Raw genomic sequence first — 24,388 nt, 5'->3', positions numbered from 1 at the left:
AAATTTCCCGTCTTCCCTCGCTTTCCAATGAATTCCCAGGGTGTCTAATGGTCATGAAAGTCATGAAAAAGTCATGAATTTCGCTCGAAACACACTTGAAAATTTTTTAAAAAGCTCATAAAATGAAAAAAAAATTTTAAAATGAAGAATTTATTCGAAAAATCAAAAAAATAGAAAAAACCAAAATATCTCATTTTTGACCTTGTAAAAAATGGTAACCCTGTTCGATTTCTTTGCAGTTTCAAGTTATTTAATTTAATAGGGGGTTTCCACTCAAAAAGCACGATTAAATACCCTTCCTTTCACTCCCTTCCCCAACAGCTGCAAAAAAATTTTTTGAAGGACTTGCAAATTATAAGAAGAGTCACCTGTTTGGAAGTTGAGTATTTCATTAAAAATCTGAATTTTCAAGCTTTGAAGATTTCCAAGACAGATTCTGAATCTCCCTTGAATTTCCTTTCTGATGACGTGAACAGATTTACGTCAAGTATCACTTCTCAAAAATTGCAGACTCACATTTAGGAAGTTTCATCAAAAAAATCCAAATTTGGACCCTCCCCTCCCCCTTCAATGCCTCCTCAGTGGATTTGAAGGGAATAAAGGTGGTTTTTTAGTACTGAGTGAGGTAATTTTCCCACCTAGAATACTTAAACATGCTGTATTTCCATCGTTTTTGGTCGTTTCGGGAGCACTTGAAATTACAACACCGACGTGTATCCCCCAGATGACTCAGCATAGAGCACAAAGATCCTCTATGCCTTTACAACCCTGTAAACGTCGTGTACGTGCCACATTTCAATGATTAGTGGGCCGAATTCACGAAACAACATGCCTGGTAAATGATAGTGTTTATTTTGTAGTTCGTGGATGACTGCTCTTTAATTCGTTTAATTTTTACCCACGCCACGCCATCGTACATTTCATCAGATCGTAACGCCTCCTCTTAAATATAATTAAACACGATCGCAACGTCACAAGTAGGTAGGTACCGAAAATGTTTGAAAAAATATACCTCTGAACTCGTTCGTCGTTGTTTATTACATTCGCAAAAATACTACGAACTGAGTTGAGGTCGCAGGATGTTTAGGTTATTGGCTTATGAATATTTTTTTTCTCATTTTTTTTACCCCAATGACTATGGCTAAATAGCTTATGTGTACAGGGTAGGTATAGATCAAATTACCGCGTAAATTTTTGCACCTCTTTTTATAATATAAACTTAATCAGTTATTACGCGAGCACCTTTTTTCTCGGTTTTATTTTTCTAAAAGGCGCGGCGAATTTTCAAAATATAGCCATAATTTTAGCGGAATGGGTCACGTAACACGACCGACCGGCGAATATTTTCTCGCGGCGGCGGAAAAAAAAATCACCGCAAGGTTTTACGTACGCTGCCTGCCTTTTCGACATCGTTTAAGTAAAGGTCCTAAACCCGTAAGTTAATAATTACTCGGGCTAATTTTACAAGTTGTTTATTAATAGCGCCTGCGAAACGCTTAATTATACTATTCGAGCGCACCCGCGTCCAACTCGACGGGTGTTCACTAACGAAAAAAGATTTCCAAACCATAAACGTTTCCCTCCTTTCCGTGCCCTTGGCTGTAAACAGCAGCATGAGGCTACGCCACCCTCTCTATAAACAGCTTAATACCCGACGTCGTGTTTCAATTTTTTATTCGCGTCCATTTTTAACGCCTCTTGTGTCTCCCCTCCTTTGCTGTACTGCGTCGTAATCGTAATAGTCGATGAGTTTGATTTTTCATCCGCCCCCCCCCCCATTCGTCATTATCGTCGATATGGGCGCGTGTCTTCTTCGTAGTTTTACGTAGGTATAAATGTAAAAATGAGCGATAAGGTCGATAGGTTTATTATTCGTCGAGCCTTTTGGACGATAAATTAATCATGGTGTAGCCTTTGCTAGTTCCCTCTTATTCGATAGAACATGTTCTAAACCCCATAATCAAAATTTTTGGTGCCGAAGTTCGTTTTTGGATTTTTGGTGAATTTTTGAAAATTGATTAGCTTTATTTGATTATGGGCGGGGTTTGCGCCAGGAGCTCTCAATTTTAGTCGAATTTGAAGAAAATGAAAACTCACCAAAGAACATTTTGAACACGTATCCTCCCAATCAAAAAAGTGCTTGTGCTAAAACCCTCGTAACCATGATTTCAGAACCCTGAGTCCATTTTTGGATTTTCAGGGAATTTTTGAAAACTTGAAAAAAATTCAAAAAGGCTGTTTCAAGAATAATTTTCTAACGTTTTCATGACATAGAAATTTGAGCCAAGTAAACCGGATCCTTTCCCTGTTTTTCGAGCCACAAGTCCTTTGAGAGATCTGAAGAGTCATAGGAATGTGAAAATATGAAATTCATTTCATCACGAGCGGGTTCTGCGCCAGGAGCTCCAATTTTGAGCGAAGTCGAAGAAAATGAAAACTCACGAAGGAATATTTTGAACTCATTTTCTCCAAATTGAAAAAGAACATGTCTTGAAACTCCCGCCTCTCCCCCTCTAACCGAAATTTCAGATTCTGAAGTCCATTTTTGGGTTTTCAAGGAATTTTTGAACACTTGAAAAATTCTAAAAAAGATGTCTGAAGGTCAATTTTCAATTTTTTTTCATGGAATAGAAATTTGAGCCAGGTGAACCAGACCCTTCGGTTTTTTTTAGCCCAGGGTCCTTGGGGAGATCTTAGAGTCATCGCACTGCCAGAACATGAAATTTACCTTCATTCAATCATGAGTGGGTTCTGCGCCAGGAGCTGTAATTTCAAGCAAATTCAAAGAAAATGAAAACTCACGAAGGACATTTTGAACTCATCTTCTCCGAATTGAAAAATAGCATGTCCTATAGATCCAGTAACCAAGATTTCAATTCCATTTTTGGATTTTCAGCGAATTTTTGAGAACTTAAAAATTCAAAAAAAAGCTGTTTGGAGGTCAATTTCTAATTTTTTGTTTCATGAAATGAAAATTTGAGTCAAGTGAGCCAAGTCCTTCAGCTCTTTATCGAGCCTCAAATGCTTTAGGAGATCTAGAGATCATGGGAATGTGAAATTATGAAGTTTACGTTCATTTGATCGTGAGCGGGTTCTGCGCCAGGAGCTCGCTTTTTCAATTAAATTCAAAGAAAATGAAAACTCACGAAGGAACATTTTGGGCTAATAATGTTGAAAATAATGAAAAATTCGCGTATACATTATAATCATTTATTTACTACGTAATTACTCGTAATTCGTCGTATTATCGAGATACAGTGTATAGCTTACATTTCCGAGAAGTCAACAAACATCTCCGATGACTTTTAGATTTTTCTATTCGAATTCTCCGCGTTTCTACTCGAGTTTTACTACCGTTTTACGTTTTCCGTTCGCATTATGGCGATTTTCATTCGTTTTATTTTATTGTACATTTTGTATTAGTGTAAATATGTTCGAATACATTTTTTATTTCGAATTGTGCACCGTATTTCAATAAATAAGTCTCCGAATCGAAAGTGAGCATGTTCTAAAACCACCGCAACCAAAATTTCAGGTACTTACCTCCATTTTGGATTTTAAGCGAATTTTTTTATAATTTTGAAAGGGTGTTGCGAGGGCAATTTGTATATTTTTTCATGAAATTCAATTTTTTTGGGCAAATTTATCAACTCCCATGCATCAATCAATATACACCAGTTTTTTTGAGAGCTATTCCAGAGTGTCTAACAGGTACTGCAGGTACTGCAAGTACTGTAAAAGTACTGCATTGAAATCCTCGGTACTGCAAGTACTGCAAAGTACTGCATTTCGCCTGAAAAGTACTGTATTTTTTCTCAGAATCATTAATTTAAAATTTTTTAAAAACCTGAAAATGAATTAATGGGTGAAAATTTTTAAAAAAATGTTCATTTTGTACCTCCAAAGATGGCAACACTTGTTAAATTAATACTTGTAAAATTTTTATTTTTATCGACAAATTCCAACCGGTTCAAAATTTTTTTCTGGGGGGGGGGGTCGGTGTAAGCTGGATAAAAAAAATAAGGTAATGCAAAAGATACTGTAAAAGTACTGCATTTCTTCGAAAAAATTTTGTTAGACACCCTGTAATTCTGGAGCCTCCAAGATCTTTAAAATTTTCTACTAGAATTCCAAATTGCTCTGGAATGGCGAAAAATGACCTTCGGAATTTATAATCATGGTCGGTGCTTATTGGGCACCCTCTCGTCCGTTTTTAGTGGTTATCGCAAAATTCCAGGAATTTCAGAAATGGTGAAAAAATTGAATTTTCAAAAAAAAAATACTTACATTACAAGCGGATTTTCCGGTACAATTTTTGGCCTTTTTGAAGCCTCCAGCGATTATTCAGATTTCTTCAAAAATTTCAAATAGTTCTCAAAAGTTCATTTTTGAACCCCCTCCCCCCACTTTTGAGATTTCGAGGTATCCATTTTAAATGATAAAGACGGTGCCCAATGAGTACCTGACTGAAACTAGACTCTCTCAAGCCCATTTTTGGCCCTCCCAGAGCGATTTGAAGCCTCTGGAGAAAATCAATAGATCGCTGGAGACTCCAGAATGGCCTCAAAATAGGATTTGTTGATGCAGAGTAGTTGCATCGAGTAGTTAACTAAGATCAAAAAAATTATTTCTCATGAAAAAGTTTGAAAATCTCCCTTTAAAACAGTTCAATTTTCAAAAATTCGTCAAAAATCCCAAGTTTTGGCTGCGGGGGTTTTGGGGCATGCTATTTTGACCCATGCTATTTTGACCCAGCTAGTTCTCGTTGAAATCGAATAGTGTGAGTTTTTAAAGGTTCCTTGTTAGCTATTTTTCATCTAAAATGCTCACCCTATCAACAGAAAGAAAATCTTACCCACTTTTCTGTATTTTTTTCGCGCCAAATTTGGTTTTATTTGAAATCATCAACCTATATGAGTACTTTAGAGTCAAACCCAGAATTCTCCACTTTTCACCATTTTGAGAAAAACGCAAAAAACTGATGAAAGGTGGGAATCAGTAGTAGCAGGTTTCTGATCTCGCCTATATATAGTGCTTCGGGTAACAATCGAATTGACAAAAAAAAAAAAAAAAAATTTCAAGTCTTTCCATAGCAGTAATTCACGATACCATTTTGGAGAATTCTGGTTTTGACTCCAAGTCTGTAAAAAATATCGAAAATACACGAAGATGCATGATAAAATGAGGGATAATTCTTGATTCAAGTCTGTTGAAAGTATCTCAAGGTTGTTTATAGTCGACTAGAATAAAAAAAAAAAATTTTTTAAAGTATTTTTTTCAAAGTTTAACTTGAACCCGGTACTTTGGACCCCCTAACCATCATGGTATCGAATGGGGTAAAATGTTGAATGGCAATTGATGCGTACCTACTAACTGTACCCAAAACGACCATAATCTCATTTTTGAAAATTTTGGACATTTTTCGGAATTTGACTCTGACCCAGTACTTTGGACACCCCTGACTGCGTCATTGTGTCAGACAGGGTCAGGCACGGATCACGATTTTGTGAATTGGATCACGGATCACGGATCACACATGAAAAAATGATTCGGATCACGGATCACGAATCACAAACATTAAAGTGATCCGAATCACGGATCAATGATCCGTGATCCGTGATTCGAAAAATCGGATCATTTTCGGATCAATTTTCGGATCATTTCAATTTTTATTTTTTATTACCATTAGGGTCACTGAATATGAAAATTGAAAAAAAAAATACTTTTCTTCCACTTTGATACAAAAACAAATGATTTTTCACATTCCACGTTTTGATCTCGCTACTTTTGGCAAATCAAACTTCTCATTTTTGATCTCTCAATTATTAATTTAATTTAAATAACATTAAAATCTTTTTTATTTGAAATTTTTTTAAATTTTTCTCCTTTTTTAATTACATGAAAAATTTTAAACCAAATAAAAGAGTGAAAAGTGAGGAAAAAATGAAAAAAAGTAAAAAAAAGATGGTATTGTTGGTGATCCTTTGAATGATCCGAAAATGAGTGATGCGGATCACGGATCACTACAACTGGCTGTGATCCGGATCACGGATCAAGATCAAATTTTTGAAAATGATTCGGATCATGATCCGGATCATAAAAGAAGTGATCCGGATCACGCCGAACCCTGGTGTCAGATAGGTAAAAACGGTGAATGGCAATCGATGCGTACCTACTAACTGTACCCAAAACGATCATAACCTCATTTTTGAAAAATTTGGAGAATTCTGTGTTTGACTCTAAGGTACTCATATAATGAAGTATACGATACATTTGAAGGACAGCGACGGAATAATTCCTTATTTAGCCACGTTTGGTCGACTCGTCGCGTCGTCGCAGCAGCCGCTGGCTCAAGAGAGATACGCTCGTCGTGGGAATAACATCGTAATTACCGCTCTACACTTACACTTGTATATGTACATCGAGCTCGTAATGAAAGTTTCTTTTCAACCCCGAATCTCGCAAGGTCAACCGGTGTAAAGTTTTCATCGCCGTACAGCAATCTTATCACATGGCTTGTTAGTTACGTACGATGCGGCATCATCTGTGCGAAGATGGTAGGAACCGCAGACGCAGCGCAGGGAGGCGACATTAAAAAATATAGGTAACGTAAGCCGTTTAAAAGACATTCCCAACACAGTTATCTACTCATCTCGCGACATTACCTTTTAGTTTTCGGTACACGAGCGAATTAAAATACCGTATATTCGAAAGGTGCCCCGGTACAACCGGAAGATGAAAGAGGTAAAGAGGAAGAAGGACACGGACACCCAAATAATTAAACCCATAAAAGCTACGGCAGAAAAAGTTTTCATCGCGTCGTGCAATTTACACGAAAACGTTTTAATTATAAATTCTCTCTATGTTGACTGGCAAAAGCCCTCTTGCTCAACACGTTTGAGAGCGCCGAGTTGCAGAAAAGACTGTTGCCGCGGCGCGGTGCACAAGCTCTCGAGCCAAATTAACAAAAATATTAATTACTGCTCGTAATTCTACACATGCTCGCGTATGTGTGCCCTTTTTTCGACCACCGTAGCAGCGCTGTGTGTATTGAGCTCAAAAAGATGTGAAAAAATTAGCACACAGAGAATCATAGGTTAGGTACTTTAGAATATGTGCTTTAAAAATTGAAAAACTTTAACATCTATAACGTATAGTATAAGGCTTGCTTCTTCACTTATAGGCTGAACGACGACGACAATTTTCATTAAAAAACTTTACTGTCTTGTTGCGTTCGTTGCTTCAGTTCTTCTGTCGCCCTCGAGTGCGAAAAATAAACTCCTAACAGAGTACATTCGAGACTATGCTCCGATTGTTTTCGCGATTCCGTATATACTCGAGTTTTATTAAAAGATGTGCCAAATGCCAAAAAAAAAAAAAAAAAAAAAGGAAAAGAACGAAGGCAGCGAGTCTATTTTGCCGCCAAAAGAAGAATCATACATCCGAAACACGTTTCGACCTAGTGCGAGTACTCCCTGTGCCTCGACCTGTGCTCGTCCTCGTTCCAATATTAAATATGTCAAGAATGATGCGTTTTCCTTCTGTGCTGCGAAAGAACTTGCTCATATACTAGACGAACACGAGCCTCTTCGTCATATTTTTTCTTGCTTTTTCCAATATGTTCACGTGTTGACGACTGCTTCATCGTTTTTGCCTCTTTTACCTCCTTTCATCGTGCCCTTCTTACCTTTAAAATGGTCTAATAACGTACAAAGTGTTCGTCGAAATCGAGTTTAGATTTCTGCGCCAGGAGCAGGCATTTGTACCTGTATGAGTGAGAAAAATAGGACACCATTTTGCAGTCTGGCGTATAGAAATATGAATAATTGAACCCCTCTCCCCGCCGATCATCTCAGACAAACCTTTTTCTTCAATAAAGGGCCATCCTAAGGAACATTTTGAAGTAAACTCCCCCCCCCCTACATTGGCTATTTATTCCAACTCCCACCAATTTCATCTCTTTCCTTTCCAACTCGATCACATTCGACCTCACGTACATCTCCTTAAACACACCCCAATCAGTAAAATTTCACCGTCGGCTAAACACTAAGCAATCCAGCGAACAAAAAAGGTAAAAGAAAACGAAAAAAAACATCTCACGATGACGAAAAAAAACCACCTCGATACTTCTCTTGGCATCGAAGTTTCGGCATCACGTTTCGCGTAAAACTGTAACAAACGAAGCTTTAAGGCGAAACTTTGGCCTTAAGTTGTGCCTCGCCAAGAAATCTGCACCGGTGTACATATAACGAGCGATTAAATTTCATTCGGAATTAGTTCAACTTTTTCGGCACAAAAAAATAAAGAGGCTGCTTTACATGCACACAAGACTCTCGCAGCCCGCAAACTATCGTTTCCCCCTCTCTTTTCTCCTCTTTGGTCGTTCTAATGCAGTGCGAATTTAAACACGAAACTCTCGTTTAAAAACTAAATAATAAACTCGATCGCAATTAGAGCACAGTTACGGCGTTTATAAAGTTTTTTTTCTCTTCGCCTTTACTTCTCGTTCAAGTTTTTTTTCTCTTTTCTATCGCGCAGCAACAAATTCATTTGTGTATGTTCCATGCAATAAACTTCGCGTCGAGTCGCTATATAAGAAAGAAAGCGAAAAAAATCATAAAAATGAAGGCAAAAAATTGCAAGATTTTTCATTCATGTACCGACGACGACGACGATGACGAAAAGAGTTGGAGAAAGACCTAAAAGCAATTCGACAATGGTAAAGTTTACTTCGTTAAGTTCCCTTCACCTTATCCTCGTTTTTTTTTTCTAAAACTCCTTCCTCGTCTCTGTGCTTTTTGCTTGGAACGTACACTACATAAAACGCTCAAAGCTGAATTTTTTCCAACACGAGTTTCGACATTTTTTCTTCTTTTTTTCGCTATACTCTTGTACCTTGTTATTAATTTTCGGTTAAACATTTTAACCATCGTTTTCTTCCATCTTAATGGAAATCGCGACCAAAATGCCAGAAATAAAACGTGTATTCGCCAAAATAATCCCGCATAATTATACGCCAACGTTTCAGGTGGTACCATACCGGGTCAATAAGCTTTTCATCCGGTTTTTTAACAGCAGAATTTCTTTGAAAATCTCCTACAACAACAATAACAGCGATGAAAAAACAAACTTTCTTTAAAACTTCATGTTTCATCCGAGCCCACTTCGCGGAGTTTATAAAAGGCATAATCGAGCTTTGAAGATGTACTCTCGAATGACGAGGTAAAAAGAGCTTACTCTAAGTTCTTCGAATTCCTCTCTCTTCAACGAGGCTTTGGTAGGTCGCCGCAAAATTCAACGACGATGATTTTGAACCTAGATGTCGACCTAGTAGTCAGTGCTCGAATACTCTTTAAGCCTCTCGACTCAGCTTGAACAGTGTAGCAAGAAAATTATGAAACGAAATAATATGTATTTGATATGTTTTTATGGAGATCGCGAATTCGAATTCACGAATCATTTCGTTCATTTTACCAGATAATAGGTACACGAGCGTTCCAGACTCATAACTCAAAATAGGATGAAAAATTTAGTGGATTTTCAAAGAGAATAATGTGTGAAATCTTCTAAGCAATTAAAAAAATAATAATATTTCCTTCCTTCTCCTCAAAGCCCCCACCAAAAAAAAATTAGCATCAATATTTATTTTTCTTCGCCTTGAAAAATAATTATTACGTGCATTGTATAGAAAATCTCACTCGAAAAAGTTTATTTTTTTTTAAAATCAATTTTCACCTCTTTTTTACAAAAGAGTGAGAAGGGGATAAAAATTGGAATTTCGTGGACTTTTAACCTCTTTTTTGAGTCTCACAAGAAACCAAGAGCATGGTCTAAAACCCCCAAAACCAAATTTTCAGCTGCCCAATTTCATATCTCGATATATGGCGAACGTTTCAAAATTCAAAATTGACTGTTTTTGGTGATTTATGCATTTTTCAATACAGTTCGTACATGATCAGTAAAAATGATCAAAATAAGTCCTACAACTGATATTAATTCCCCAAATCCAAATTTCACCATTTTCAGCCATTCTGGAGCCTCCAGTGTAATTTTTCAATTTCTCCAGAATTTTGAAATATGAAGTTGGGCAGCTGAAAATCGAGTGATTTGTTATACTCGACCTGTTTAAAGAATTTATTCACATTTAAGGCGATTCTGGAGGGGACACCTCAAGAGTGGTTTTTTGGGCAGCTTTTTTCATAGTAAAAATATCCAAAAAAATCAAAAACTTCCCTTGCCAGCAATTTTGGAGCCTCCAGCGCTATTTTTCAATTTCTCCAGAATTTTGAATATGCCCCAGAAGGCGTCAATATGGAGTGGGTAGCTGAAAATCGAGTTATGTGTTATACTTGACCTGTTTAACGAATTTATCCACATTTGAGGCGATTCTGGAGGGGACACCTCAAGAGAGGTTTTTTGACCAGCTTTTTTCATAGTCTAATAAAAATTTTCAAAACAATCAAAAAATTTGAAAATTTGAAAAATTCAAAAAAGCTCTTTCTGGAATAACTTTTAAACTTTCTTATGAAATATAAACTTTTTTGGAGCAAATTGAACCTTAACTTAGGTCAATAACTATTTGTTTTGGGTTATTCTGGAGCATCCCATCTTAAATTAAAACCGTTTTCTTGAATTCTCAAAAATTCTCCAAAAATCCCTAAATTTATTATACGAGGGTTGTCCCCGAAGTTGCGCGCAAAACGCTCTCTCTCGGAAACTATTTGAGCTACGGTGCTGGTTTTTTTTTCATTCGATTCTCTGTTATCTTGGCTACATTTTGGTATGTTTGCGAACGTGATTGAGTAAAGTGCGGCTGTGCCAGCGCGTTTTGAAGTGAGTGAAAAAAGTGTCTCAGGTCGGCTGACGAATTTGATCATGGCTTATGATAAAAATGGTGTAATCTGCACAAATAAAATACCCCAAAAAACCACAGTAACTGCCAGGTACTACGCAAATTTCCTACGTGACGTTTTGCGCCCAAAAATTCGACAAAATCACCCGAATTTGCTGTCCCGCGGTGTGATCATCTTGCATGATAACTCAAGACCGCACGTTGCGGAAACTGTGCGCCTGCTTTTGGACGAGTATCAATGGGAAACCATCGAATATCCGCCCTTACAGCCCCGATATGAGCCCATACGACTACGATCTTTTCCCAAAGCTCAAAGAAAATCTCCATGGGACCCATTATGCGAGCTTAAGTGCGCTGACTAGAGCTGTGACCACCCAGATCCGCGAGCTAAACAGAACAGGCGTCCTGACCGGAATCCAGAAGCTTCCGGACCGGTGGGAAAAGGTAATTGCGAAGGAGGGGGATTACATAGAAGGTCTGTAAATTTTTGTACCGTTTTAATAAAAACTTTTCGATATATAGCGTTTTTAATTCTTTTTTTTTACAAATAAACGTTGCTATAAATTCGTCAGCCGACCTGAGACACTTTTTTCACTCACTTCAAAACGCGCTGGCACAGCCGCACTTTACTCAATCACGATCGCAAACATACCAAAAAGAAGCCAAGATAACAGAGAATCGAATGAAAAAAAAACAACTCCGTAGCTCGAATAGTTTCCAAGCGACAGCGTTTTGCGCGCAACTTCGGGGACAACCCTCGTAGCATTTGAAATTTTGGTTAGAAGATTTTTAGAAGATTTTTTTTTTCAATCTAGCTTGGTTTCGTTCAATTCTGAGAGCGAGAGTTCAAAAAGTCCTTTGATTGGGAAAATACTCTGCTTCGAAAACATTTTCGATCGATTTTTACTCACATGGTTTCTTTGCGGTGAACGAACGAACGAGGAGGGAGGGGAAGTAGACATTTCTGAACCATTCACTCCTTTCACCAGGTACATGTTCTCTGGAAGATGAAAGAGTTGGTGAAGCATCCACGAAATTGAAAACATGATGTTTTCCTTTATTTGATCACGAGCGGGTTCTGCGCCAGGAGCCTCAAATTTCAAGCAAAATAATTGATTCAAAAAATATGAACCCTTGGAAAACTGAATTCTGCACAATTTTCGTCCGCTCTGCGAACTAGTTTTTTCCTCGTCCCCTCATTTTGCTCGTTTTCAAACCCATTATTCATGAAGTTTCTAAAATCATCTTTTAGAAACACTATCTCCTTCTTTGAATCAATTCAGTGTCAGAAGAGCCTTCACAAAATCACGACAAAACAATTAACTTATTGACTCAAATAGTTATCATTCAATATCGCTTCCGTATTCGAACTTACATAAGACTTCCTAATATCGCAAAAACCATCCCGGACACCAAAAAAAACCTCTCACTCCTCCTTTCCTGAGCCTCATAATCGGAGTTGCTGTCATCCGCACTCGACGCCTTGTATCGTTCTCGCCGCCAAATTATAAAATAGCGAATTTTCACCACCTCTCCGCACACTTTTTAAACCCATTCTTCGGAGTTAATTAAAAACTACACGACGCGAACGAGGCGATCCGAGAAAGTTTTTTTCGTCACCCCCCCCCTCTCGCGTCAAATGAGAGCACAGATTAAACCATCTGAAAAATTTTTTCACACTGGAATTCGAAAACAGGCTTGTATCACACAAAGAACTCGTCGAGTCGGGGGAAAAAACTCTCTTTATAAAGTGCTCGAAAAACTTGATAATTACAAAGTATCTAGCCTATCTACCTGCTGTCGTCGGATAAGTTTTTCGCGCCAATGATAAACGAAAGAATGCCGCCGACTGCCGAATGTTGACAAATCTCACCTTTTCCCTCGCTATACGAGTTTAACGCGTCGATAAGTTTTTGAGTCGAATTTTACAGCCTAATTTTCGCTCCGTTTGTGCGAGGGAGGTGTATTCTCAATTACTTTTCTGATTTTTTATTCTTCTCCGATTCTCTTGGCGAAGAAAACGATTCTTTTGTAGATGTTTGGCGACAGATTAAAATTTTGGGCTCAAAAATGAATTGACAAGGTTTTGGTTATCGATCATCGAGTTTCATTTAAAATCAAAAAATGTACGAAAACTCTCCTGTTTCGTCTTCTGGACACAATGGAAATGTTTAGAAAATTCGCATAAATATAAATGTCGACTCAGAATGGCGATTGAATGGCCCCCACCTTACTCAGCAGCGCATCAATCAAGCACCCTGAACGCAAAATCTCAGTAAAAATCCCCTATCAGTTTGAAAAAAAATCCCCAAATTCGAACCAAACATCTCGCAACACCATCAAACCTTGACCTCATCCCTTCCATTCCTCGCGTCTTCTTCTTCGAACGCCAACTCGGACACGGTTATGTATTAAATGGCGCAAGGTAGACAAATTTATTAACATTTAAAACGGTATTTACGCGTCGTGTCGAGGAGCGTTATTTTAGATTAATTTTATTAAGGTCGATGTGCCGGGTGCCGGGTGCCGAAGCCAAAGCCAGCGGATTGGAGCACACGAGCTTGCTGGCGAAGAAAAAATACAACGAAGAGGGAGGAGAGACGACGGTGTCTAGCAAAGCAGAGCGCGGCAGCGACTCGTTGCGCTGTGGAAAAAATTGCATCTGATTAATTGCCTTAGTTTGTAATTATATTTGAGACGGGCGGCCGAGTCGACAGCGCAGGGAACGGAGTGTGCAGGTTGCGGTAAGAAAAGAAATTTTGATAGATGAGTTTCGCGCGCGTATTCGAGAAAGTAGCGGAACGCTAGTGGGGGTGGTAATTCTTAAGCCGGCGAAATGTTTAAATTTACATCGAGACGATTACGCGCAGCTCGCCAGATACCTCCTCCCCCTCCCCTCCGTGCCTGGCAACAGCGATGCCGCGTTTACATTAAATATTATGTAAAAGCTATACTCGTAAGCTTAATTTATTAGCAAACAAAAGAGAGCGTCGTTTTTATTGCTCGGATCGCTCGCTCTGCTGGCTGAAGGGCGAAAGCACGTCGTAATATGTCGAAGGTTTTATGGTGGTCCACCTCTTGGTAGCCCTCTCTGTTTTTAGGCGCACGATCAGGCATGGAGGAGCCAGAGAACTTCTTGGATGCCAAGGGCCCCTCGTAAGAAATTAAAGTATATGTTATTCAAACTTCACAGTAATGAGAAAAGTCAACTGAACTTATTATAACATCTCTTTTTTCATAAAGATCAACTAGAATGAAAATGCGCAAAAAGTACATTGGAATAATTGCACCCCCCTCCCTCCCTGATCTTCTGAGTTAACTTTTTTCTTGAGAAGGACTACATCCTAAGGAACATTTTAAAGCAAACTTGCCAAAAAAAAATTGGCCCTACTAACAAAATGGAGACCATTTTGATCGTCAGGTGAGCTAAAATCGCAGCATCGCACTAAATTATTTGGACTGGACAGGGCTAGATTGAAAGAGCATGCAAAAATTCATCACAAGCCAAAATTTCAAGTCACAAAGTGCAGTTTTCGATTTTTGGTAAATTTTTAAAATTCTGGTCAAAAATGAAAAAAAAATCAAAATGTTATCAACTTGACCCAGGAAGCTGAAATTTGGTATATTACCCTATTTTCGACTTGTCAAATCGATTGGAAATGGTTTCGAATACTTTTGGGCTATTCTGGAGCCTCCAGCTGATTTTTGAAACTTGAAATTTCATCAAAAATGCAGTTGGAAAGCTGAAATTCATTCTGTAAATTAATTTCAATACGTTATAAAGACGACTGCAGGTGGATTTCAAATTGCTTTGGAGCCTCCAGCAAATTTTTGGAAATTCCTATAGCCTTCGACAAATTTTTTAAATTTGAAATTTCATTTTCTTGCGAACTGAAACATGTTTTTTGATTGGTTAAATTTTTTTCCATGCATCGCTTTCGCTACATTTTGGAAGTTTTATTTATTGGTTCTGAATTTTCATTATATTATTAAAACGAACATCCTTGTTTTATTGTTTTGCAACCCTTTCCTAATGTTCTGATAATTTTGGAAAAACAGGGCATCTATCAGGTAGTGAATGTAGTGATTTTTAAGGGTAGTAAGAGTATTGAAAAAGTAGTGAATTTAGTCAAAAAATCTTCCAATTTTCATTTTTTTGAAAATTTTTCTGTGAAAAATTTGGTTTTGTTAATTTTTTGTGTATGTGCGAGGGGGGGGGGGGTCAAGTGGAGAGCTTTCTGAAAATTTGATTGAATAAAAGTTGGTATTTTTTCAAAAAAAATCTGTTACAAAATACCGTGATCAACTTTTGGTAATTTTCAATTATTGAGTATTGGGGGGGGGGGGGTCAATTTGACAAATTTTATGACACTTTTTGCAGTTCTGACAAATCAACATTTAATTTTGAGAATTTCCGATTTATTATGTGTATTTTTCAATAATCTGAGCTCATGAGCAGTCTGTCCAAAATTTTACCCAAATGAGACATTTTCTCTGATTTTTGTCGTTTTCTGATGGTCTATCAATTTTTGATATTTTTGAGTGATTTTCACAATTACATTTTTTATGATACTTTATTTCTTATTTGTGAATATTCATTTATGGCTCTTTATTAAACACAGAGATCGTCAGAATTTTTATTTTGGCCTCCGACCATTATTTTTTCATATACTTATATCTGTTGATTGATCAATAATTTAACTAATCCATCTTAATTTTTCTTTGTTTCAGGTGAGTACAAATTTCCTTCCCAAAAATGATAGAATAATTATGAACTTACAAATGAGAATGAGTAAGTAATTTTATAATCCTTATGAGAAAAGTTACGTAGCCACTTCTACACCTGTGTTTTTTTTATTTTCAATGACAAATCAAAAAAAAAATTCTAAAATCACGGAATTTGAAAATCAGCCGAAATAATTCTCCATCAGGTTTGAATTGAGGTGATCTGATTTTTCGAATACAAATTCGGAAACAGTAGATACAATTTTCGAGTTCATAAACGATTTTGATTTTTAATGAATTTCTAAAAAAATCAAACTTGGTACAAAAATTAAAAAAACAAAAATCAAAATTTTACCAAATAAACCAAGAAAGCTGAAATTTGGCCTGTTCCCTGTTTTCGAACCCCCCCCTCTCCCACCCCAATCGATTGGAAACTGTTTCGAACGGAGCACCCTAGCAGATTTTTGAAAATTGAAATTTCCACAACATTTTACCCAATTGAGTTGTTGAAATTGAATTTACTTGATATCCCATCTGAAAATTTGATTGAAGAGGGGTACCTAGTGAAAAAAGTAGTGATTTTTTCAACAAAAAAAAAATCCTGTTAGATACCATGTTATTGTTACACATGAACCGAATCATATTCGAGTATTGGCAACGTGGCGAATTGAATTTTTTTCCATGTACTGCTACATTTTGGAGGTTTTATTTATTGGTTTTGAATTTTCATTATATCAAAACGAACATTCTTATTTTATTGTTTTACAACCCTTTCTGGGGGGGGGATGTGACGCGACGTTGCCAAACTGCAGTTTTGTGCTGAAATTCCATTGGTTCTGGAAAAATATCCTAATGACTCTGTACCTGCAGATGAATAAAAACCATTTTCTTTCCGATCAAAAAAAAAGTCGATTCATAATCGAGTATTGGCAACGTCGCAATTCAAATTTTTATGTGAAATGGGATTATTTTTAAATTTTGATTGATCATTCTCTATCTACTTGTGTCTTTTTTCTCATTTTCCCTTAGTTTATATCTCATGATAATGAGAACTTGATATTAGATTGAAAGCGACGTTGCCAAACATACATTTCTGTAGTAATTTTCACCATACTGTCAAGTAAATCAGTTGAAACCCTCGTTTAAACCCTTGGAAATCAAATCCTTCGGCATGTTACCTGCCCAATCTTTAAATATTGCCACAAATTTAACTTCGTGCTGCGATATTATCGTTCATCAAGATACTCGATCCTTGTGTAGGAATATTTTTCTACTCCAATTTAATTCCCTGTGAAAATCACCATTTCGCCGAAATAGTATCGCTGAGCAGAGCAAGCATATCTTATACGAAAATGACATAATTTTCTCATTCGAACGAGTATAGGCACTACCTAGTGCAGCGAGATAGACGTTGAAGGAAAAAAAACGACGACGAGGAAAATAGTATAAGAGAACGACCGTATATACATCGTACAAGTGTTAAAATATATAGGTAGAAAAGCGGCGCGGAAAGATGGAAAAGAATTTCCTGTACAGATTACGACGGCTAAGTACCGGGCGTTAAATTATTTATAGCCGATCGTTTATTACATAGCCGAACGGAAGGGTATACACAGAACACGACGTGTATACGTTTTAACGTTAGCAAATAAAAATATAACTCGATATTATCGTAGTATTACGATAGGAAATTGAAATTATTACGCTTCGGCGTAAAATTTTTCCTTTCCCTGCGCTCACAGTGAGTGAGTTCCTTCTACCTATGTACGAGCATTTCGCCAGCGGCAACGTGGGAAAGACGAGTGCTCCTGTTAAATGGTGGAATCGAAATGGCACACTTATATCGTTCATCTCGTTGCAGCGATGTTTTACTTATATCGGCTTGGAAATTCACTCGGATCTTACTCTTGTGTACTCGTGTTTCTATATTAGCTAGTTGTTTGACGAATAAAATGAGATTCTTGAGACATGGCGGAGCTAAAGTGTTGAGAAATCGGAGGGTTCCTTTGAGATTGAACTCGAGCTGGCTCAAATTTCGTTTCGTGTGCGAACAAGATTATATTCTAGCTTGGTTATGGGTTTGAAGAACAGAAGAAAAATACGAAGAGCTTTGAACAAAAACGCTCTCAGAAAGGAAGAAAAACAACACCATTATACGTTTCTCTAACGCGACACACATAGACGGTAATCGGTTTTCTTTTTCCACTGGTGTAAATGGTCACAAGGAGGCCGATCCGGTAGTGACGAAAATAAATGACGGTCGTGTATCGAAGATACGTACTCGTACAAACGCAAACGACGCAGGTATGTATTTTTTTCGACTCGTTTTCGTCGAACGAAGTCATTCGATGTGTGGCCAGTGTGAGAAAAAAATAAGGTAGAAATAATTCAAAACGACGTAGTTTATTTTCAACGTAAAAGAAGTAGAGTATAGAAGAAGGATTTGCGAAACACGCTGTATAGTACTACCTATGAATGTGTATGTATTGTAAAGGTAGATCGTATATACGAATATATATTGTACCTAGAGCGAAAAAGAGAGCAAGAAAGAAACGGTGAGATTACCTTTTACTAAAGCCAGTATACCCATCGGCATTACCAACACAGCTACCATAAGATCAGTGATGGCTAACGACATTAGGAAGTAATTGGTAACGTTTTGTAAACGTCTCTCCCAATAGATGGCCAAACAAACCAATACGTTGCCAGCTGCTGTGCCGAGCACCAGTACGAATGCTGACAAGGCCCACCAACGTGGCAATCCCGGCGCCGGCGGCCTCGCCTGCCCTGGAAAATTAACACCTCCCGGTGCCTCAGATGAGTATGTATCGTCGTCGTCCTCGTCAAAAATGGAAGTTAAATTTCGCCTATCGAACGAATCCTCCTCGATGAAGAACGTGCCACTTTGATTCGTCGAACTCGTAGTATAATGATCTTGGAACAGTGCTCGAGTTGGTAACCTAGACGCGAGATGATGATTATCAACGTACGATAAACCGACGACGGCTGGAGGACTGGTCGAAGTACTAAATAGAAGGCTGGTGGACGGCGGTGTCTGCAGCAGCGGCTCAAACGCGATCATATTTCGCAGAATGGTCATAGATGAAGGCGAGGGCGAGGGCGGCGACGACGACGACGGCTGCAGCGGCTGGCCAACGTACAACGATGACAGACGATGGCGGTCTTGTCTTTTGCGGCGGATCGGGCTGCGAGCGTCGTCTCATCGCGAGCATCTAGGGTGCCGGTGATGCCGGCGCCGCTCGGTTGATTGGTTAGGTTGAAGATGATTGTAGCATTTTGAAGGAGGTGCGGGGGAGACGCCGTCGTTTTCACGAGGGTGTGGTGGTCGAGCATTGAGTCATGCTGGATGGTACGTCGTCATCGTTGATTGGTTTGTAGGTGTTGGTCGAGCAAGAATCTGTAAAAATAAAATGAAGATTAGAGATATTGGAAGATGATGGTGGTGGTAAAATTATTCTACGAGGGTTCGAATCAGTGAATTTTTGCGATTTTATTGTTGAACTTGGGTGATTGATCAGAGAATCAATGAGAATGGGAGAAATATTCAAAACCTCGTCAGTAATAATTGAAAGTTTTTCGACCACTTGAATTGTCACAAGCATTAAATGAAGCTCTGAAGAAGTGAGACTTGGCTAAAAACCATTTAATTTCTTAGAAAGCGAATTCGAAGCTCTCCTAGTTTCAAATCAAGATGTTGAAGAATAACTGACGATAAAGGGGGAAAGGCTGAAGAGCTCACTCACGTCTATCGTGCAAAAAAATGCCTTCAATTTCAAACGTGCATTTGCTGCACATATGTTGACAGAATTGCATACTCAGTCCGCCGTAAATACGCTACCAGGATGTAACGCGTTACTAAAATTGCCTACTCGGTTCGCCGTAAATAGGAAACGTATCCTTCGTCAAAACTGGAACTAAAATGAAGTCTGGCCCAAAATTTCGCTTCATTGTTTTTGCAAGTTTCTCTCAATGGATCATTGTGACATGATTTTAGCCCCAATTCTCCACCATATATGTCTGGAGGGGGGGTCGAAATTCTTACGTATTTTGGATTTCTTTCAAAACTGTCTTTGCCAAATTTTGAACGCTTATATTTCGAAATTGATTGAACTTGAAGTAAATCTGTTTGCGAGGTTTTGATGAGAAATAATTAAACAGCCAGAAAGACCATTGAAATTTTGAAAAGCTCGAAATTGAGCTTTTCTGGCGAAAGCTCAACTTTTCACCGCGAGAACAAAAGTTGAAACTTGCTAAATTGAAAAATCTGGAAAAATTGTTTCGAAAAGCCTTTCTCATAAATCCTTTTCAGTAAACTTATTTTGAAACTGAAATTTCAACAACTTTTTTTTGGTGGGGGGGGGATGACCACAATTTTGATTGAAACTCTGAAAAAATGAAGTGGCATATCGATTGTTATTGACTCGAAAGGGCGGAATCGAATATCTAATTATTTTTTTGATTTGGCCCCTCTGAACTCCTTCCAAGGCCCTCAAAGCTCAAAAAGTGGTCGAAACGCCTGAAAATTGAGAATGAAGTGTGACATGTCGTTTGTTACGTTTTCGATGATGCTGAGCTCGAATATCTTCTCATTTTTTGAACACGACCCCTCAGTGCCCTCGTAGCCTCTCATAATGTTGAGAAAAGTTGTAAAATCATGAAACTATAGTGTGGACTGAATAATTTAAACTAGTTTAAGAACACTGGATGAGTTTGAATATGTATTTACTTTTTGGATTTAAGCCTTCAGCTCACATCCCCTTTCTCCCCATCTATCCTTTACGTTTGTCAGCTTTTGAGGGCGTTGAGTTCGAAAGTATAGCCCCCTTTCCATTTTAAAATAGCATATAGAGGAATTCTGAAACTGTTGTACGAAGGTACATTACAATTCAAATTAATTCAAGATTATCGACTGTGAATACGTATTCATTTTTAGGATTCAACTTCTGGACCTTTTCTCCTCCTTTTGATTTAAAAAAAAAATGGGTCGTTTGTTAGGTTTTTTAGGGTTCTAAATCCTGTTTTCAGTTTTAGACCCCAATAGACTCCGATCCTGTTTTTTTCGTGACCTCACAGCCCCCTTCAATTTTGAAAGGGTTATTCAACAGGTAGTGAAAGTAGTGAAAAAGTAGTGAATTTGGTCAAAAAGGAAGTGAAAAAAAAAGAAAAAATTCATTATTGAGTTAATTTTTTTTTCAAAATTTTGATTGATATTAAAAAATACTTCGTATACAAATTTTCTTCAAATTTCAATTTTTTTGTAAAATTCCTGCAAAAAATTATTTTTTTGTGTGTAGAGGAGTGAGAGAGGTCGAATGGAGAGATTTTCGAAAATTTGGTTGAGAAAAAGTTGTGGAAAAAGTTGTTATTTTTTTCAAAAAAAAAAAAAAAAATCCGTAGATACCAAAGAAAATTGAAAAATTATGAAATTGCGTTGTGCGATATGCCAATTTGTGATATGCCAATTTGTTCTAATTCGAAATCTTTGAGTCTGAGAAAACATTCATTCAATTGTCCAATATCCTCCCCCCTCCTACTCTCTCCCGTTGATACAAATTGAATAAGTAAGTATAGAGACCCATTATGATCAATTTTCCAAAAATTGAAAATATTTTAATGAGAACGAATCGTTTGGAAGTTCAGTGTTGGTGAAGTTGCCTCCATAATTTCAATTTTGTCCTATTTTTTTGAAAGATGGGAGAAGGGATTTTTTATTAAATTCCCGAATTTGAGAGGCTCGTAACTCAAAACTTAATCTGAAGCAAATTTGTTCACACGAAGTTTCAAAGAGAAAGTATGAGAATTAGAAATTTTAAAACTCAAAACCGAACTTTGATGCTGAAAGCTCGATTTTCCATGATTTCTGCAAAAATTTGAAAACTACCGTTTGAAAATTGATAGAAAATAGACTGAAGATTTTTTTTTTGTTTCAACAAACCAATTCTTAAATTAGGATATCAGCATCTCGAAGAGTGGCAACAAAGACTTTCACGTTTAGCTAAAACTCGAAAAAAAATTTAGAAATGGAGTGACGTATCGATTGCTGTTAATTTGATTGAAGGCGCTAAGTTCAAATTTCGGCTAATTTTTTCGATCAGACTCCCCTGAGATCCTCCCTCCTCCCTCCAGTGCCCCTCAAACGTTGTCATAATTCCCAAAATTGGAAAATGGCATATGACACGTGGTTTGGCATGTTCGAGTGTGCTGAGTTCGATTATCTACGTATTTTTTGACTATACGACCTCTCAGTGCCCTCCTATGCCCTCCCTTCTCGCTCCCAATCTTGATAATTCGAAGACGCTGAGCACGATTATTCATTCATTTCTCAGGTTCGAGCCCTCAAGGTAGATCAGCTCCACTTTTGACAAGAATGAGAAGCTCAGTGGACACTGGACACTAAGAGCTCGAATTCTAAAAAAAAAAAAATAAACGAAACAGGTGATTCGACGATTGAAAATACGTAAAATTGCTTAAAATTCACTGATCGATGAGTAAAAATTAGCTGATTCAAATTTAAAATGATATTAGGAGTAGTAGAAAGTTGCTATGTAATCGACACGACGCATTAAACGAATCCAATATCTATCAAAATGCTGGTTCCTCGCCCATCATACAAAAGTACAAAATTCGAATGTAGTAGATATCGCAATATCGATATGTTTACACGTACCTACAATAAAATATACTCGTAAACATGCACTTGGTTAGTACGATTTGCAGGTAGATATTAGGTAAAGGTATTCGAGGGAAATGGCCGGACCGAGTTTTCAAGTTTCCTGCCCTCGTACTCGTATTTCGTATTTGTGTACGGATGATGACGACGCGATGGCAGCATGGCCGGGTACGAGTATATATCGGCAGCCAACAAAATACCGCCATTTATTAGCTAGTTCGCGCCGTATTTTAGGTAGATAACGGTTTTTGAATGATTTGAACGGAAAATCGTACTATGCAGCGAACGAACGGAAGCGGAAAACTGTTCGATGAAATATTACTATTACTCGCAGGCTTCTCTCTTTCTCTCACACACTCACTCTCGCGCAGCACACCACACAAGGCAAGGTACCTAGCGTTTGTTGAATGGTCTTTTACGTATTCGTATGTACTAATAGCAACAGTACCTAAGTGTGGTATTAGCTGCCGACGGTGTACCCTGCCCCCTCCTCATACCTGCTGCCTTTGCCACATACCACGTAGGCTAAAACAATAACACCGATAATAAACTTTAGAGACCAAGAACAAAGGGACCTTAAAACCAGTATGTGTATAGGTATACGCGTATAAAGTTTAATCGTTTAATTAAAACTTTCGCTCTACGAAGATGCGAAAATAGCGTTCGAATAATGATAGCCTAATAAGTAATGAAAAGCTGCGAGTCGATGCGAGCGACGTGAGCTGGGCGAGCTATTAATATAATGAGACTACCGCAGGCCACGTCAGGGTGGTTGAGAGATGGTCTTACGTCTGTCAGAGGATTCTTGAATGAGAGGTTCTGGAGAAATAGGAAGCAGAAGAATGTGATCTTTTAGACGAGTGAAGTTGAATGATAAGTTGAGATGAAATTATGTGTATTTTCGGTGTGATCTTATTGTGGTTGGTTTCTTGGAGTCGTCTGAGTGGATTTGAATGAAATTATGAGAAATGGAAAGAGCTCGTAAAACAACCCTTGAAATGGAATTTTTAATTGCCAAAGTTGGCTGAGTTGCCTTTCAGAATGATTCGAAAGTTGTTTAAAAATTTGAACTTTAAACTCAAAAAATTGTAATTAGGTTCCTTCAAAAAAAAAAAAAATTATTCCCTTAATCTCCACAACCCTCTCCCTCCCCTCAAAAAAATTACTGAAGAACACTTTGTCAAAAAAAAAACTCTCAAAATAATTGATTTTCGTTCGTTCGCAGTTTCTTCTCGCTTCTTTTTACGATTTTCTTTTTCATACTGAGCAAGTAGTAGGTATTCTTCGACAATTTATCTATACATCTGCGTATACTTCTTCATCTATGGCATAGTATAGTGTTTATGTAGCGAGACAGAGAAGACAAAGTGAGATGAACGTAACGACAACAGATAGGGTTGTACCTCTACGTACGAGTATAAATGTGTAAGAAAACGCGACGTAAACTACTACGTACGTATATATCGAATTTTGTCTAAAATGCTTTTACGTTTTATTTTTCTAAGGTACACGCGAGAGGGAACATCGATGACGACGATCAAAGGTGGTGTATGAGAAGATGCGAGATATAGGGAAAATAATGCTAGAGAGAGAACGCGAAACAACAGTAGTACGGCGAGTATATGTAGATTGTGAACGAGAGAAGTATGCTGTTGTTTGAATTCTTTCGCCAACTCGTATAGATTCGTATGGTGATTGTATGTTTTATTGGTGTAATTTTTTTCCTTTTTACGGCGTATGAAAAATTGATGGCGTCGCGAGAGCGAGTTTCCTTCTTGTATGTTTAACTATCTGCGTGTGTTTTCGATCTTCGTGTAGATGTTGATGCGAAAAAGGTAGCTAGGTGTTGGGTAAATGATAGGAAAGAGGTGTATGTTTAGATGAGAGAGAATGTACCTATAATGCATGAAAACGTGCTGATGTTTCGAAAATGTTGGTAAAATGATGATCTAGAAGATCTCTTGGATTTTAGATCATTCATCATCAATTTACTCAATATTCTTGGTTAGTTTGTTCGCGAATGATCTGCTCGTTTCAAATTAATTCATTCGGTCAAATGAAATCGTTTTGAGAGTGATTCATCTAAAATCGAACAAATCATTCGCAAAGGATTCATTCGG

The 24,388-nt window shown here is 37.7% G+C and overlaps 2 protein-coding genes across 3 annotated transcripts in view; one reads left to right on the top strand and one right to left on the bottom strand.

The window, feature by feature from the left end:
* The window catches only part of Rpn2 (Regulatory particle non-ATPase 2), a 397,281-nt gene that overhangs the window by 125,529 nt on the left and 247,364 nt on the right, over window positions 1-24,388 (top strand). The gene's annotated exons all lie outside the window — the stretch shown is intronic.
* The window catches only part of 5-HT2B (5-hydroxytryptamine receptor 2B), a 172,264-nt gene that overhangs the window by 57,463 nt on the left and 90,413 nt on the right, over window positions 1-24,388 (bottom strand). For both annotated transcript variants that reach the window (XM_065352889.1, XM_065352888.1), the window contains exon 2: window positions 18,143-18,995. In XM_065352889.1, coding sequence (XP_065208961.1) covers window positions 18,143-18,677 — 535 coding nt within the window. In that variant the 5' untranslated portion in view covers window positions 18,678-18,995. The remainder of the gene's footprint in view (window positions 1-18,142; window positions 18,996-24,388) is intronic.

This window comes from Planococcus citri, chromosome 2 (assembly GCF_950023065.1).
Source record: "Planococcus citri chromosome 2, ihPlaCitr1.1, whole genome shotgun sequence".
Lineage (NCBI taxonomy): Eukaryota > Metazoa > Arthropoda > Insecta > Hemiptera > Pseudococcidae > Planococcus > Planococcus citri.
This window is presented reverse-complemented; position numbering and strand designations above follow the sequence as displayed.